At 41.1% G+C, this 17,134-nt stretch overlaps 1 protein-coding gene across 5 annotated transcripts in view; it reads right to left on the bottom strand.

Moving 5' to 3' along the window:
- Positions 1-17,134, bottom strand: part of GIT1 (GIT ArfGAP 1) — a 209,102-nt gene that overhangs the window by 86,894 nt on the left and 105,074 nt on the right. For all 5 annotated transcript variants that reach the window (XM_068270339.1, XM_068270342.1, XM_068270341.1 and 2 more), the window contains exon 4: positions 9,011-9,116. In XM_068270339.1, coding sequence (XP_068126440.1) covers positions 9,011-9,116 — 106 coding nt within the window. The remainder of the gene's footprint in view (positions 1-9,010; positions 9,117-17,134) is intronic.

The raw sequence follows: 17,134 nt of genomic DNA, 5'->3' as shown, positions 1-17,134 counted from the left end.
CAATACCAGTTGCAGTCCTGCTGATCCTCTATACTTTTAGCCACAGCCCCTGAACAAGCATGCAGATCAGGTGCTCTGATTAAAGTCTGACTGGATTAGCCGCATGCTTGTATCAGGTGTGTGATTCAGACACTACTATAGTACAAAGAGACCAGCAGAGCTGCCAGGAAACTGGAATAATTTAAATGGAAAAAAAATGGCAGTCTTCATATCCCTCTCAGTTTAGGTGTTCTTTAATTTGTTACCACGCCTGTGTCAGTGGTTGACCCACTCAGAGATAGTGAGACTACCACCAGAGCCAGACACCTGCAGCAAGTGCCCAGCAAAATACACTGGAGCAGATGGCAAGCAGTTATGTGTACTGCTGTCAGCCATTCCTTTGAAAGGGAGTTCAAACACACTCTCAAATTTAAAACATCTGATATCTGTAATATTCCCATAAACAGTCAGAAAACGAATCTGCCAGACATACAAGTAGAAAAAGCTTATTTAACCACTTCCTGTCCCTATGATGTGAACAGAAGTCTCTGCACTCTCCTCCCTACAAAATCTTAGATAACACGGTTTATTTATCTCTGACCTGATAACTTCACTACAGAGCTGTAAAGTAATGACAGCAAACCCCTCTCCTCCTCCCAGGGAATTCAAGAGCAGAGTTAATTAGTAAACAAGTGTAAAATATACATTCCAGGAGCAGACAGTAGCAGATTGTATACATTACTTAATTGTTACATCTAATACTTTATCAAAACAAATGAACTGTTTAAATAGGTGGGATAGACAAATACAATGTGGGGGTTTAATGTACAATAGAACTGTTTACATTAAAGCTACAACGCATGAAAGTGGTCAAATTGTGTTTTTTTTTCCTCATTTCCTTTTAAAATGCATAGAAAATAAGTAATAAAAACAAAAATCAGCCACAAAAAGCCTAATTAGTCCTAAAAAAAAAACAATATGGAGATCATTTAGTTGTGATAATTACTGATAAAGTTATTACCAAAGAAATCAGAGCTGAGCTGTGAAAATGACCAGGGTAGGGAAGTGGAAGCATATGGGTGACAGGGTCATTAGAAAAGCCTTTTGCCAGTGTTTGCCCCTGCAAGGAGCAGAGCATCCACAAATTATAAAGTTTAAAAGAAGAAATTCATTTGGCAAGAAGCTGAAGTATGCAGCTCTATAGCCTGGTAACCAGACTCAGATGGCTCATATAGTGACTTTTCCATAAACCCTATTTATAGCATGATTCAATAAAATGTGTATTTACATGATGAGGTATGGGTATTCCTATCCTGGCCATTCATATGCTGGGCCTCACAAGGGTCTCATATAATGTAATAGATTCATAATGAGTTATTCATACACAGTATAATGCGTTTAATCCAGGTGAGGGAATACCTTTAATTACAATGGGAATATATTTGTTGCATGCTGTACAATAGACTAAGATTGCATATATGTAATTTGCAGTGTACTATGCCTACTGTACATATTTGGGAACTCTTGCTGCCAAATAGTGATAAAATTACATTCTGGAAATGATTAAAGGACAACTGAAGTAAGAAGAATATGGAGGCTGCCATATTTATTTCCTTTTAAACAATACCAGTTGCCTGGCGGCCCTGATGATCTATTTGGCTGCAGTAGTGTCTGAACAACACCAGAAACAAGCATGCAGCCAATCATGTCACATCTAACAACAATGTCAGAAACACCTGATCTGCTGCATGCTTGTTCAGGGTCTATGGCTATAAGTATTGAAGGCAGAGCATCGGCAGGATGCCAGGCAACTGGTATCAGAGCTGTTGTAAAAGGAAGATTTGATACTCACCCATGGCTTCCTCCAGCAGCGTAAACATGTCGGAGTCCCACGCCGTCCTCCCGCGGTCTGCCGTTCAGCCCCGGTAACTGGCTCAGTCGCGTCAGTCCGGGTCTACTGAGCATGTATGGGAGATCTACGCATGCACAGAAGACCCAGACTGGACATGGCTGAGTCGGTTACCCGGCCTGATCGCGGCTGAACAGCAGACCTCGGGAGAATGGCGTGGGACTAAGACAGGTTTAGGCTGCTGGAGGAAACTACAGGTTAATATCAAATCTTCCTTTTACAACAGCTCTGGTACAATTAAAAAGGATATAAATATAATATGGCAGTCTCCATATCCCTCTCACTTCAGTTGTCCTTTAAGTCCTACTTAAAGGACAACTGAAGTTAGAGTTTGACTACAGATGCCTATTAATTCTGTAATATAATCTTAATTGAACAATTGTACCACTTCTATGTAATATGAAGTAACAGTTTACATTCTACTACACAGATTTAGGAAGAATTTACAATAAAGATTGTAACATAACATGCATGGGTTCCTTAAGGCCACTAAATGCACACTGCCTGGCTGCCCTGCTCATACTCTACCTCTAATGCTGAATACACTCGGTACGTTCGCGCACTCAATTTCCCGCTCGATTCCCGTCGATTCGTTTATTTCCAACATGTCCGATTTGGATTACGATGGATCGTTCGGTCGATTTGGCATACTTTGCATGCAAATCGACCTAACGAACTGTATAGGGGAGGGCCACCTGGGAACTTTATAAGGGAGTATGGTGTCCAATAGACATCAAGATTGGCCTGCGACTAGGTCACTGGTGTACAATTTCGGCCCACTTTACATTTGAACGTGACACTCCTGATCTAGCATGTGTATGAGGCTGAAATGTATCACAGGTGGTGACATCTTTAGTCCTGCCAGGTGATCTGTATGGAATGTTCGTATACTGAGAGTTCTATGCACAGAGGGAGATACTGCTTGCTTGGCAGTTGGAAAAAGACGTTATTTCCCACAATGCAATGAGGTTCACAGACAGCAAACTGTCAGGACCATGGTCATCACTATGGGAGGGGTGTCACCACAATATCAGCCACACAGACTCCCCCGATCTATTGAAAATGTAAAGATTTCTTGTGGTGAAAGGGGTATCAAGCTACTGATTGGGATGAAGTTCAATCCTGGGTTAGAGTTCCTCTTTAGACACTCCATGAATGATATGTGTTGGCTCCAGGAGTGCAGGATATACCAGTGTGCAGATAACAAATAATGCCTGAATCACTCAGAGCTCAAGTGTAGACACAATGGATTTGGCTATACAAATCTAAAACTCCTAAACCTAGTACACATAGTACAATTTTCCATCAGAACAACGGGGAATCTGATAAGAAATTGTATCGTGTGTAGACGTCCTAACTGTTCCCGATCGATAATGCGATTGATTTCCCGTTGATAACTACCCAAAATCGATTGCATTTTCGGGATCAGGACGGTCGGAAACTATAGGATTGATCCGTTCATCCCTACCGAAAATTGAACCGTGTGTACCCAACTTAAAGAGACTCTGTACCAAAAATTACAACGTTTTTTCTACCATCCTACAAGTTCCTAAAGCTATTCTAATGTGCTCTGCCTTACAGCAGCACTTTCTACTATAACTGTCTCTGTAATAAATCAATGTATCTTTCCCTTGTCAGACTTGTCGGCCTCTGTCTGGAAGGCTGCCAACTCTTCTTGGTCTGTTTATGCACAGTCTCCAGGCCCCTCTATGCACACTCCAGTGTGTGTGTATTTACATAAGCCAGCAGCGTCTCTGCTATCTTATCAGTGATAGAAGAGAGCTGGATAAAAATCCTTCTCTGTTAGGCTGTGAAAGTAGCTGGCTGACACATACTGAGGAATTACAAACACAGGCACAGGCAGAGCTGTCTGCAGGAAGCCTGTTACTCTTCCGTGCATGAGAGAAGCAGGGGACAGAAGGTAAACACACAAATGATCTTTTGAGATTCAAAAGGAAAGCTGTATACAGCCTGCTTGTGTATGGATGTATTTTCTATGTGTGGACATACTGTACATCAATCTACTTCCTGTTTTGGTGGCCATTCTGTTTGTTTATAAACAAACTTTTAAAAACTGTTTTTGACTACTTTTAATGCGGCGGGGAGCGGCTAAATTGTGACAGAGGGTAATAGGAGGTGTCCCCTAACACACTGGTATGTTTACTTTTGTGCGATTTTAACAATACAGATTCTCTTTAAGGTTTTGAAATTGAAAACGGACCTGAACTCAGAACTGCCTCTCTACTCTAAAAGATGCGCAACAGCATAATAACCGTTAAAGAAAATCATTTCTTTGTTACAGCTGATACAATTCCTAAAATAAATCTCCAATGTTTCTACTTCCTGATTCATGGAAGCAACATATTGTTAACATCCTGTGCTTTCAAATGTGCTTATCTGCCTTGTCAGGTGATGGGGAGAGATCAAATTACATCTTGTGATTAGTCACTTATGAGGGGGAATTACACAGGCTTAACTCTCTAAATACATACAGGGTGCATTTCTCTATGTATTCCTTGTGTCCTGTGCAAGAGTTCAGGTCCACTTTAAGTAAATAGAATGTTGAGGGATCTGTAAACTTTCCAGTTGAGAAAAAAAAATAAAAAAAATAAACACAAGCAAACAAACCTACATTCCTTTTAAAACGTGTAATTTTTTTGAAACGATAATAAAAGGAAAGAAAATTTCAATGAATTTCCTTTAAAGAATCGGACAATGGTAAGGTAAATAAATTATACTGCAAACAAGGCTATGCATACAATCTACACAGAAGCAAGGCTGGTCTGCAGTAGAGCAGTTTGTTCATTAACAGCCGGTAAATGCACAAGCTGTGAATGGCAGGGTAATAGATAGCTGTTTGAGAACAAAGTGTATTTATATTGTGGTCTGACATGTGGGCAGGAGACGCGTGTGACATGTGATCTACAGCTCTGCTGGTACACATGCTTGTAAGCGCATCATGCCGGTGAGTCACTGTGGCTTCTACATACTGTGCTTCCAACTAAGAGGCAGAACTCTTGCACTGCAATAGATCTCATTATACAAGATATACCTTTATTATTATCATACGTATGATACTTATGATTATACATACTGAAAGACAACTGGACGTTTCACATCACATACATGTTATGCTGTTGCTGCTATTCACAGGGATAAGTCACTATTTTATGCCATTATTAACTCAAACTATCACTCACAGGAGATGGTCCTTTACTATAAATTGAAAGTACCCATACATTGTTCAATCTGGAAGCAGATCGACCATTAAGTAGACCACTCTCTAATTAAACTGATCAGAGGAGGATCTGTGCATACATTTGAAATAGGTGGTCATACAATATGGCAGTATGGGCCGTCAATACAATATGGCTATGAACAGTCAATCTACTACCGCTCCCAAATTTACTATCCAATCGTAATTTCGATAAATTTTTGTTGTGAAAATCGGTCAAAATTACAATCTATGCGGCTCACTACAACACAGATAACCAGAAGATTCGATCATGGTGATCAAATCTGCTGGTAAAAATTGATGTGTGTAATGGCCTGCTATACAGTGTGCCATGTAACACTTTTGAAAAAATTCCATTTTATGAAAGAAAAAAAAAAAAAAAAAGAAAAAAAGAAACCACACACACATTGAAACAAAAGATAAAGTTGACAAGAAAAAATAGGTCCCTTTTGATCAATTTTTTTTTTTTTTTTTTTTTTTTTTGATATCAAATAAAACTATCACAAAAGCATCTAGTCTTATACAGCCGTCCACAGGAACAAGTCTAATACAGTGAGTCACGAGATATTCAGTTCTATTTGTGTACTGTCACCTATAGAAAATAGTCTAATATTGCCACCCACTGGATCCAGTCTCATACTGTCACCTGGTCGCATACTGCCACACATTGGATCTAGTCTGATACGGTCATCCACAGGATATACAGTAATATCTTGGAATGAGCACAACTTGGTTTGAGAGCACTTTGCAAGACGAGCAAAACATTTTATGAAATTTTGACTTGATAAGCAAGCAACGTCTTGCTATACAAGCACAAAACCTTTACATGAGTCACGTCATCACAACTGAGTTGATGGTTCTTCTCCCTTTGAAGAAGCAGGATTGTACTCAATCTGAGTATAGCGACTGCAATGTCATATTTCCATGAAATCCTCAAAAGTAGGCAACATGCACAGATGAGGTAATTAGTGTCTCAGTAGAGCTGATTACCTACCTTTATGGATTTCCACAAAACATGCACTGTTGGTGGGCCTTGAGGACAGGTTTGGGGAACACTGCCCTATAGGATGTAATCATTACTCAAAGAATCTAGTCTCATACCATCACCCACAGCATAGAGAGTCTCGGTTATCCAGCACTGACGGGGATTGGCTGATGCTGGATAAGGGTGCTTTCTGGTTGTTTGAGACTCAACGTTAAAAACAGGCCGAGCTAATGCAGTACTATACCCCACTGTATATACATACCCTAAAAATCTGTATAAAATATAAAAATACTGTAATTGAAAGTATGTTAACCCTGAGGAAGCTGTGGAACTAGCAAAGTCCAAAAACTGCCTAAGAGGTTGGCATTCAGCACTGTGATGGTTAAGACTGCTGGTTAGTTGAGTTCTGGATAACCAGGACTCCACTATAATCTAAATATGGCCATACATGGGTCAAGAGTTGACAGAATGAATCCCTTCACTCACTCACAGTGATCTAATTACCTCAATACATACAACTGAATCCAGGCAGTTAATCGATATCCATAGGATCTAGGCTTAGACCATCACCCATAGGATCTAGGCTTAGACCATCACCCATAGGATCTAGGCTTAGACCATCGCCCATAGGATCTAGGCTTAGACCATCACCCATAGGATCTAGGCTTAGACCATCACCCATAGGATCTAGGCTTAGACCATCACCCATAGGATCTAGGCTTAGACCATCACCCATAGGATTTAGGCTTAGACCATCACCCATAGGATTTAGGCTTAGACCATCACCCATAGGATTTAGGCTTAGACCATCACCCATAGGATTTAGGCTTAGACCATCACCCATAGGATTTAGGCTTAGACCAGCACCCATAGGATTTAGGCTTAGACCATCACCCATAGGATCTAGGCTTAGACCATCACCCATAGGATCTAGGCTTAGACCATCACCCATAGGATCTAGGCTTAGACCATCACCCATAGGATCTAGGCTTAGACCATCACCCATAGGATCTAGGCTATCTACTGTATCATAACTGAAGCACTTACAAAGTGTTAGATCATGAATCTACATCTCACTCATAGACACTAAAGTAATAACATGATTAGCTTACCCATGTTTCACTTGTGTTCCAATTATTTTTTGAATTAACTCTGCTATTTTTGACACCTAAGTAGACTTGGCAGTAAACACATTGCATCTGTAGGGTGTCTGCTTGTTATATACTAGAAGTGACTATATAGCATATTACAACAATTAACACCAGAGCATCTAATAGCAAAGTGGACAAAGGGTGAAATTACTGGGAACAGCATGAAAAGGCTTATTAAAAAATGATAAAGAAAATGGAATGAGTTTTCTTAATTAAGTCTTTATAGATGAGGTACAAAACGCTAATCTGATTGGGGACAAAAGCTATTAATGTGATTATAATGAGAATAGAAGACATGGAAATGGTTTAAAGGCCAAGCTTAAAGCCTTCTTAAATATATGTTAAATATACGTGCCATGCATTAATTGTCAATCCAAACATTTCTATCATTGCATAACTCCATGTATGATTTGCTAATTTGAGTGGGAAGTTGATTTATCTCCATTATTCTCCTACAATTGTCACAATTGTCAACAGTGAAAGAGAGGGACAGAATGAAAAGACATTTCAAGACAGTAGGCTGAAAAAATTGGGGGGGGGGGGGGGGGGGGGGGGTAAATAAATTGCCAGAAACAACCGAAAGAGGACAGCAAAGGCTCCATTGAAATTAAAAAAAAAAAAGCCTAGGGGCTTGTTCACATTTCAAAATCGCCTTAAGGCGCTTGTGCAATGATTCCCTATGAGGGTGTTCACATATAAGCGGTTTGATTCCGATCCGCTCACCAAAGCGCTGCCTGTACCATTTTTGGGATGATTTGCCTCAATGGACGGTATAGGGATATCGCTGAACGCTTTGTACAGCAATTTCCCCAGCGCTTTTAAGAATAAGTGCATTGTATTTATTATTTTCCAGGTCAAAGAGTTCACTTCCTCACTTGCGTCAGGAAGTGAAAAAACTAATTGCTCTGCAAAAGTGCTTAGAAAAGAGCTTTACAAAATATGACAACGCATAGGTAAGTGCCGGGAGGCGCTAAAAATAATCGCGCACAAACACGCAAAACACGGGCGTCAGCGATAGCAATTTTAGATGTGGACAACGCCTAATAGTCCATTTACCAGCACTGAAGTGACAAAGTGGAGTTTTTACATTCTAAAGCCATGCACACATGCTAGACTGTTCTAGGCCGACGCAACTGGTTGGGGCCTAGCGTTTGTATAGGTGTCCATTGTCCCTCCTCCCTTCTTCATAGACAAAACGCATTGCTTGACTACTGCCTAGTGACGCATGTGGTGGGAGACACAAACTGTGGGCAAACTGTACACATGGACGCACCTGAAATTCAGGGAAAGGGTGTTTATGAGTGGAGATCAGGAAGAAAATACCTCAATGTCAAGTTCTCCTGCTATCAAAATAGAGTTTTCCACTTTTCCAGAAAAACAGGTGTGTTTCTTTTGTATAAAAATGGAGCGGAATAATGAATGAGAAATGAAAAATGGGGATTATAAAGAAAATTGATGATTTTTACACCAGGATAATGAACAAGGATAGAAAGGACAAGTGTGGTTTGAATTATAAAACAACATTTTTCCTATGAAATCTTTATGGTATGCATGACCAGGGGTGTGATTAGGGGTGTGGCCTAAGTGTCCCTCTTTCTTATCTCAAAATGTTGGGAGGTATGTGATAAACAAAAAATGTTGATACTTATCACCAAAAAACAATGGAAAAAAAAATCACCCGTTTTTCACCAATTTCTACATTTCTGTTTTTTTTCCCCCCTCAACAGTTTATTATCGTTGTTGTATATTACCTTGCTAAGATCTTTGGCAGTCACTCCATCGTCGTCACGGCAAGGTAGCTTGTGCACGAACGCAAGCATCTGATACTTGGCACGAATAAACTCAGACTTCGTGGGGCTGAAAACAAAAAGATTTGTGTTATTTCTTAAAATCGGTATTGTGGTAGAAGTATAATTAAATCACACTGAGCGCTGCTTTTTTAGTAGGAGGACTTTTCGGGCTCTTTTAGTCCCCTATATTTTCCTAGTGGTTCTGGGTCACCCCGGGCTGCTTGGGTATTCTGTTATCTTGGTAGACAGAAGTTTTTATCGTTTACTAGTCCGGGAATCGGTGCACCTTGTCATTATGGCTGCTTAAAGCACCACTCCAGCGGAAAAAAAGGAATCAGTTAAAATCTGACAGAACCAACAGGTTTTGAACTAGTCCATCACCTTATGTGGGATGCTCGTGATTTTTTTATTTTTTATTTCCTGAATGGCAGTTTAACTGCCAAAATAGTAAAATACCAGCCAGCGTCCCTACATGTTTGCACACTATTTACGCAGTTGGAAAGAGCAATTGCCGTTCAGTAAGTGGTTTTGAAAACAAAGAAAACCCAGAGAATCCCTCATGAGGAGATGGACTAATCCAAAACCTGTCGGTTCTGACAGATTTTAACTGCCGACTTTTTTCGCTGGACTGGTCCTTTAAACTTCCTCCTGTTCACATCTTGCAACCATCATTTCATCACACACTTCTATGAATGCTTTATGTACAGACATCTAACAAAATAGATTATGTGAAATCTTTACAGACGCACTCCATAATTCCTCAATCCCCAAGTAGGAAGTGGAAGGTACCTTATATGCCACAATGCACAAAACTGTTCCAGGAAACAATCTTTTACACTAGTCTGACTGCTTATAGGCCGTACCTTCCTTTATTCCCTCTCCTGTATGGGAACTACATGCATGTAAAGCCACTAATATCCGAAATAAAAAATGTGTTTAAAGCGAACCTAAAGTCAGGAATAAAAAATGAGTTTAACTCACTTGGGGCTTCCCTCAGCCCCCTGAAGCTGATCGGTGCCCACGCTGACTCCATCAGATGTCCCCGGACCGGCCGGCGGCGACTTCCGGTTTCGCCGTCACCGACCGACAGGCTGGAAACGCGAGTGATTCTTCGCGTTCCCAGCCAGAATAGCGCCCCCTATGCTGCTATTGCAGCATAGGGAGGCCGCAATCGCAGCATAGGGGGCGCTATTCTGGCTGGGAACGCGAAGAATCACTCGCGTTCCCAGCCTGTCGGCCGGTGACGGCGAAACCAGAAGTCGCCGCCGGCCGGTCCAGGGACATCTGATGGAGTCAGCGTGGGCACCGATCAGCTTCAGGGGGCTAAGGGAAGCCCCAGGTGAGTTAAACTCATTTTTTATTCCTGACTTTAGGGTCACTTTAAGGCACAGCACCTTTGCTTTTATTAAAGCGGGATTGCTAGTCACAAAATCAAATTCCATTTACTCACTGCTCTGTGTTTATTATGTAGTCTGCATTGCAAGCATTCCAATATAATCATACATCTGTCTGCTGAAATGAATCTCATCTCAGTCAGCTTCACTCTATTCTGGTACATCACCAGGGAGAGGGAAGCTTGTCATCTCTCCTCCCACATTCCTGCTCCTGACTGATTGGTTGAGGGCAGTTCAGTATGACAAGAGGCTGAGAAGGGAAATATACCTCATCCCTCTGCAGAAGCTGCTGTAATATGATCTATGATGGGCTCACATGTGTTAACAGAGCAAGCTAGATAGGACAGTACAGTTTTTAGGAGCGAAAAAAAAAATTAAAAAACAGGAAATTACTTCAAGATTGGCATCAGTCAGAGGCAGTAAAGATGGAAAATGCCTGGAACAGTTTTCTATTTACTATATCAATTTCACTGAAATCAAAATGTGGACAGTATAAGTCGATAAATACTTGTTCTACTTCAATAACACATGTATCTACATGTGTTATTGAAGTAGAACAAGTATTTATCGACTTATAATTTTTTTTCTGGCATAGTATGGCTGTCCCTGCTGCTTTAAACTGGCCATATAGTCAAACTACTACCCGATGTGGCAAAACAAAGGATTCCTCCCTGATCAGAATTGATTCAGAGAAGAATCGGTTCCTACCACACAAAGCACAACAATCATCAATAGATTCTAGCAGCAAATCTATTGAAAATTTATCAAACTGCAGTGAGTGAGTGAGTGTTCAATGTAGTGCAACACTATGGCCCACTGGTCGGTAAGATCTTCAGCCTCACCCCTGACCTAGATTTGACGTCCTGTTCAATTGAAGCTTTCAATTAATTTTTGGTCAAAATCAATCAAAATTTGATTGAATGAATTATATGGGAGATGGTTTCCCATCAGATGAAAACAATCTGCAGGGAATCGAACGAAAAGAAGTGTATAGGTAACAAAAATGCATTTAAAATGGACTACAAAAGTAGCTGAATCTACAGCTTAAAGAGGAACTTCAGCCTAAACAAACATACTGTCATTAAGATACATTAGTTATGTTCATTACAATAGATAGGTAATATACAGTGGGATGCAAAAGTTTTGGCAACCTTGTTAATCGTCATGATTTTCCTGTATAAATCGTTGGTTGTTACGATAAAAAAATGTCAGGTAAATATATCATATAGGAGAGACACACAGTGATATTTGAGAAGTGAAACTAAGTTTATTGGATGTACAGAAAGTGCGCAATAATTGTTTAAATAAAATTAGGCAGGTGCATAAATTTGGGCACTGTTGTCATTTAATGGATTTCAAAACCTTTAGAAAAAAATTTTGGAACTCAAATCGTCTTGGTAAGCTCAGTGACCCCTGACCTACATACACAGGTGAATCCAATTATGAGAAAGAGTATTTAAGGGGGTCAACTGTAAGTTTCCCGCCTCTTAATTTTCTCTGAAGAGTAGCAACATGGGGGTCTCAAAAAAAAAACTCTCAAATGACCTGAAGACAAAGATTGTTCACCATCATGGTTTAGGGGAAGGATACAGAAAGCTGTCTCAGAGATTTCAGCTGTCTGTTTCCACAGTTAGGAACATACTGAGGAAATGGAAGACCACAAGCTCAGTTCAAGTTAAGGCTAGAAGTGGCAGACCAAGAAAAATGTCGGATAGACAGAAGCGACGAATGATGAGAACAGTCAGAGTCAACCCACAGACCAGCACCAAAGACCTACAAAATCATCTTGCTGCAGATGGAGTCACTGTGCATCGGTCAACCATTCAGCGCACTTTACACAAGGAGATGCTGTATGCAAGAGTGATGCAGAGGAAGCCTTTTCTCCACCCACAGCACAAACCGAGGCGCTTGAGGTATGCTAAAACACATTTGGACACGCCAGCTTCATTTTGGAATAAGGTACTGTGGACTGATGAAACTAAAATTGAGATATTTGGGCATAATAAGGGGTGTTATGCACGGAGGAGAACACAGCATGCCAAGAAAAACCCCTGCTACCTACAGTAAAATATGGTGGTGGTTCCATCATGCAGTGGGGCTGTGTGGCCAGTGCAGGGACTGGGAATCTTGTCAAAGTTGAGGGACGCATGGATTCCACTAGTATCAGCAGATTCTGGAGACCAATGTCCAGAAATCGGTAACAAAGCTGCACTGGGGCTGGATCTTTCAACAAGACAACAACATTAAACACTGCTCAAAATCCACTAAGGCATTCATGCAGAGGAACAAGTACAATGTTCTGGAATGGCCATCTCAGTCTCCAGACCTGAATATAATTGAAAATCTGTGGTGTGAATTAAAGAGAGCTGTCCATGCTCAGAAGCCATCAAACCTGAATGAACTAGAGAGGAATGGTCCAAAATACCTTCAACCAAAATCCAAACTCTCATTGGAACCTACAGGAAGCGTTTAGAGACTGTAATTTCTGCAAAAGGAGGATCTACTAAATATTGATTTAATTTTTTTTGTGGTGCCCAAAATTATGCACCTGCCTAATTTTGTTTAAACAATTATTGCATGCTTTCTGTAAATCCAATAAACTTCATTTCACTTCTGAAATATCACTGTGTGTCTCCTGATATATTTAACTGACATTTTTTATTGTAGCAACCAACAATTTATACAGGAAAATCATGCCAATTAACAAGGTTGCCCAAACTTCCGCATCCCACTGTAATATCTTACCCACCCTGTTTTCAAAAGAACAGACAAATGTTTGTGAATTCATTGTGGCAGCCATCTTTTTGGTTGAAAGGAGGTGACAGGGAGCATGAGACACAGTTCCAACTGACCTGTGTCCTGATCACTCCTCCCAGCTGCTAGGCAACGAGAACATCATCATCAGAAATCCCATCATGCTTTAAAAGCACAGCATCAGGGGAAAAATGTCCAGGATTTCTTTAATGGGGCGGAGCTTAGCTTCTGTGCAGCTAAAAATGAGGCTTGAGTGAGAAAAACAAAGTTCTAATGCAGTAAAACTGTTAAAGAAACACCAAGCCTTGTCAGTGCTGCTGAGTAGATTATTTAGTCTGGAGGTTCACTTTAACCTGCCAATTCTCACACCCTTCAGATGACTTGTGCTGTCAAGAAAGGTGAAGACATTGGGAGTCATCACACGGGAAGGAGGCATGATCAAGTGGAAGATCATATAAGCAAGCTTAAGTGATCCGCAAGATTTTTTCATGTGGCTGGATGTTAGATAAAGTTATTCAGGGGAAGAAACACTTCTATTTCAGGATACAACAGTAGGTTTATACGGATCGATCCACACAGGATCACTTTTACAATGCTTCCTACAATGCATTATTGATGGTTGTCCACAGGCTCCTCAGTGTGGTGTCCACTCCTTCACAAAAGGTCAACGGTCTATTGGTGTCCATTAATTATACAATCTTGATTGTACAATCGTACCAAATCTATGTAATAGGAGGGTAAACGGAGTAAACCTACAGAACTGGAAAATTTAGTTGATCCGAAATGTTGGCTTTTATGATTGTATCTGAAGAGAAAAAAAATTTCCTAATCGACCAGTTTATGGGAAAAATCAAGAACCACCTTACAATTACTTTCATTTGTAAAAAGTGCATTGAAAGATCCCATCTGATGAAAAAAATGTGGGCACCTTTAGGACATTGGCATAGACAAAAGCCATAGCTCCAGAGGGTGCAAAACCTTGTTTGAAAGTCCTGGCTGAAGAGCTATCAGTCACATGACCATGAAGATCAGGCCTTGGAGATTTGTCTGTTCTTTTCTTTCATTGGTAACGTCACTGCCTTGTTCAGGTGGGGAATGACCTGATTTTTGAAAAATCTGAGTTTTAAGAATTGTGGTTTAAAAGATAAAGGTGTCTTTGTAAGAAAATACTGCTATGCCACTCTTCAAAACTATTTGAAAGCATTTTTACAGCTGGCTGCCCTAAATTCATTATTTCTATCCTTTTTAGTCTGAAACTTCAGACTAAAGTGTCAGCAAGTACTTGTGCAGGGAACACGGGAAGACATAAATGAAGAGGATGAGTGACAGGCTCCCTTTAGTAGCACTTTCATACATTTCTAAATCAGCCCTCCTCAGTCTATTTTGCTTTTGATAGAAACTGCCTCTGCATAAAATCAGGGACAATACATTTACAGCAAACCTGAACTGAAAAACTGAGGAGATATACAATGGTCTATATCCTCTCGTCTTAAAAATCACTTTTTTTTTAAAGCTTCCCCAAGCCCTGTAAACATGCTAGATGTGTGTCGCCTGTCAGGGGTCGGGACAAGATCCTTCTGGTCAAAATGCAAGGCCGACACTGTACAGATGCATTGCCAGACTGCAGGCTAGCAACACATTCTGTTGCTATGTATGGAGGAGGAAGGCTTATGGAGCAAGACTATGTGGGATTAGCATGCCTGAATGTTTAACTCTTTCAGGTAGAAAAATAAAAAAATGAACACGGTTTTATGCAGGAACGGTACTCTAAATACATGTTTATCTAACCCCCCTTAAGGACCAGGCGTTTTTGCCTGGGCGGCATGTTTGGGGGGGGGGGGCAAGGTCAGGCAGCTGGATCCCTCTTAGGGCTTGCTAGCCTGTGTGCCCCCGTGTGGCCAGGTGTCCCCCCTGTAGCTGGCAGCCTTTTTCTCACCTCCTAGGCTCCAGCGATGAGCCGCAGTAGACCCATCCGCTCCAGCCGGCATCCCCGCTCATACTGACTCTCAGTTCTTGGTCGCGGCTTGATGAAGTCATCAAGCCGGGACCCGGCACTGACGTCAGAGCAAGCGGGGATGCCGGCCAGAGTGGAAGGGAGCGCCGATCGTCGTGGGAATGTCAGGGAGGCGAGTGGATCCTCTTCCCCCCCCCCCCCCCACCACCGCGGCTGTCACAGTGATCACTATGATCTGCCGGCGATCATAGTGTTCACGTGATCAGAAGCCATACGCGATGGCTTTTGATCACTGAGGGGAAGTGTCAGCTGTCATATGACAGCTTAATATCCCCTCGCGGATGCACAGGAGTGCGTTGGGACTGGAAACTGATGGTGGCATAGATCCTACGCCGCATCAGGCTAGACAGCCACAACTGCAGCGTAGGATCTTATAGAGGTGGTTCCCAAAAGGTTAAAGGACAGCTGAAGTGAGAAGAATATGAAGGCTGCCATATTTATTTCTTTTTAAAGGATACCAGAGGTGACATGTGACATGATGATTTAGACATGTGTATGCACAGTGCCAAGCACACAAATAACTAGGCTGTGATCCTTTTTTTCTTTCTCTGCCTGAAAGAGTTAAACATCAGGTATGGAAGGAGCAGTTCCTGTCTGTTTCAGGACTGGGCCAGACTACAGTGTGACCCTCACTGATAAGAAATTACAACTATAAAACACTTTCCTAGCAAAAACATGGCTTTTGAAAGTAGAAAAGAGATACAAAGTGTCACTAGTTCATAGATTTTAGCTCTGGCGTACTTCAATTAAAAACAGTAAAAACTTAAAAAGTAGATTTAAATATAAAATAAAACTGTGGAGTATCTTAAAAGGTCAATTTTAGGAGGAGGATAGATACAATTGTTTATTTCATTAGTTTATTTTTTACCTCGGGTGTCCTTTAAAGCGGGGTTGTCAGCCACAAAATCAAATTCCATTTAAACACTGCACTGTGTTAATAATGCTGCCAGGAACATCACACTGCAGTGCAAGCTCTCCAATCTATTCAGAAATGTATCTGCTGTAATTATCTTATCTCAGTTACCCAGGCTCTATTGTCTTGCTGCTGCTGAAGACAGAGAGAGAAGCTTGTCATCTCCCCTCCCACATTCCTACTCCACTCTGATTGGGCTGAGCACCCTGCAGTGTGACAGGCTTGGATGAAACATGATCCTGTGCTCACACATGGGTAGAAAGCAAGCACGAATGACACAGCAAATTGAAGCTAAATCCTGATGTCATTTCTTCCCTTAGTTCTCCACCAATCTTAGGGAAAAAGGCATGGAGACTGCCAGGAACAGAGTTTTCTTAATTTACTATATAAAATTCACTGCAAAAAAAAAAAAAAAACATGGACAGTTTATCCGTTACGCAAATAGATCAAGTATTTATCTACTTATATATGTGTTTTTTTCCTGGCATAGTATGGCCGACTCTCCTGCTTCAACCTCTTTAGCGGTAATCACGAGTCAGGCTCGGGATGGAAATCCGCAACTCAGAGTGGTAGTCCCGTGCCTGAGTGAGTTATATGCAGGAGCTGCTGCAGGTCTCCCTGTAGTATTTTTTTTCTTTCATTTTTAGGGTCTTAAGCTGGACACCATACAATTTTTCAGCCAGTTTACCTGCCAGATTGATTATTTCCAGCATGTCCGATCTAAGAATTGATCGATTTTCTGACCGATTTACATTCGTTTCTATGGAAATCGGTCAGAAAAACGCTCAAAAAAAGTTCAAAAGTAAGGATACTTTTTTTTAAATTTACCTCATGAACAGCTACTGTGTGAAATAACTAACTAGATTTCAGGTGGTGTACCATATATACTAGAGTATAAGCCGCCCCGCGTATAAGCCGACCCCCCAACTTTCAACTTAAAAAAAAACCTGGAATAATTGACTGACCCGAGTATAAGCCGGGGTAGGAAATGCCATACCACCACTCACAGC

This window comes from Hyperolius riggenbachi, chromosome 2 (assembly GCF_040937935.1).
Source record: "Hyperolius riggenbachi isolate aHypRig1 chromosome 2, aHypRig1.pri, whole genome shotgun sequence".
NCBI lineage: Eukaryota > Metazoa > Chordata > Amphibia > Anura > Hyperoliidae > Hyperolius > Hyperolius riggenbachi.
Note: the sequence above shows the minus strand (reverse complement) of the source record. Positions and strands in the feature narration are given on the sequence as shown.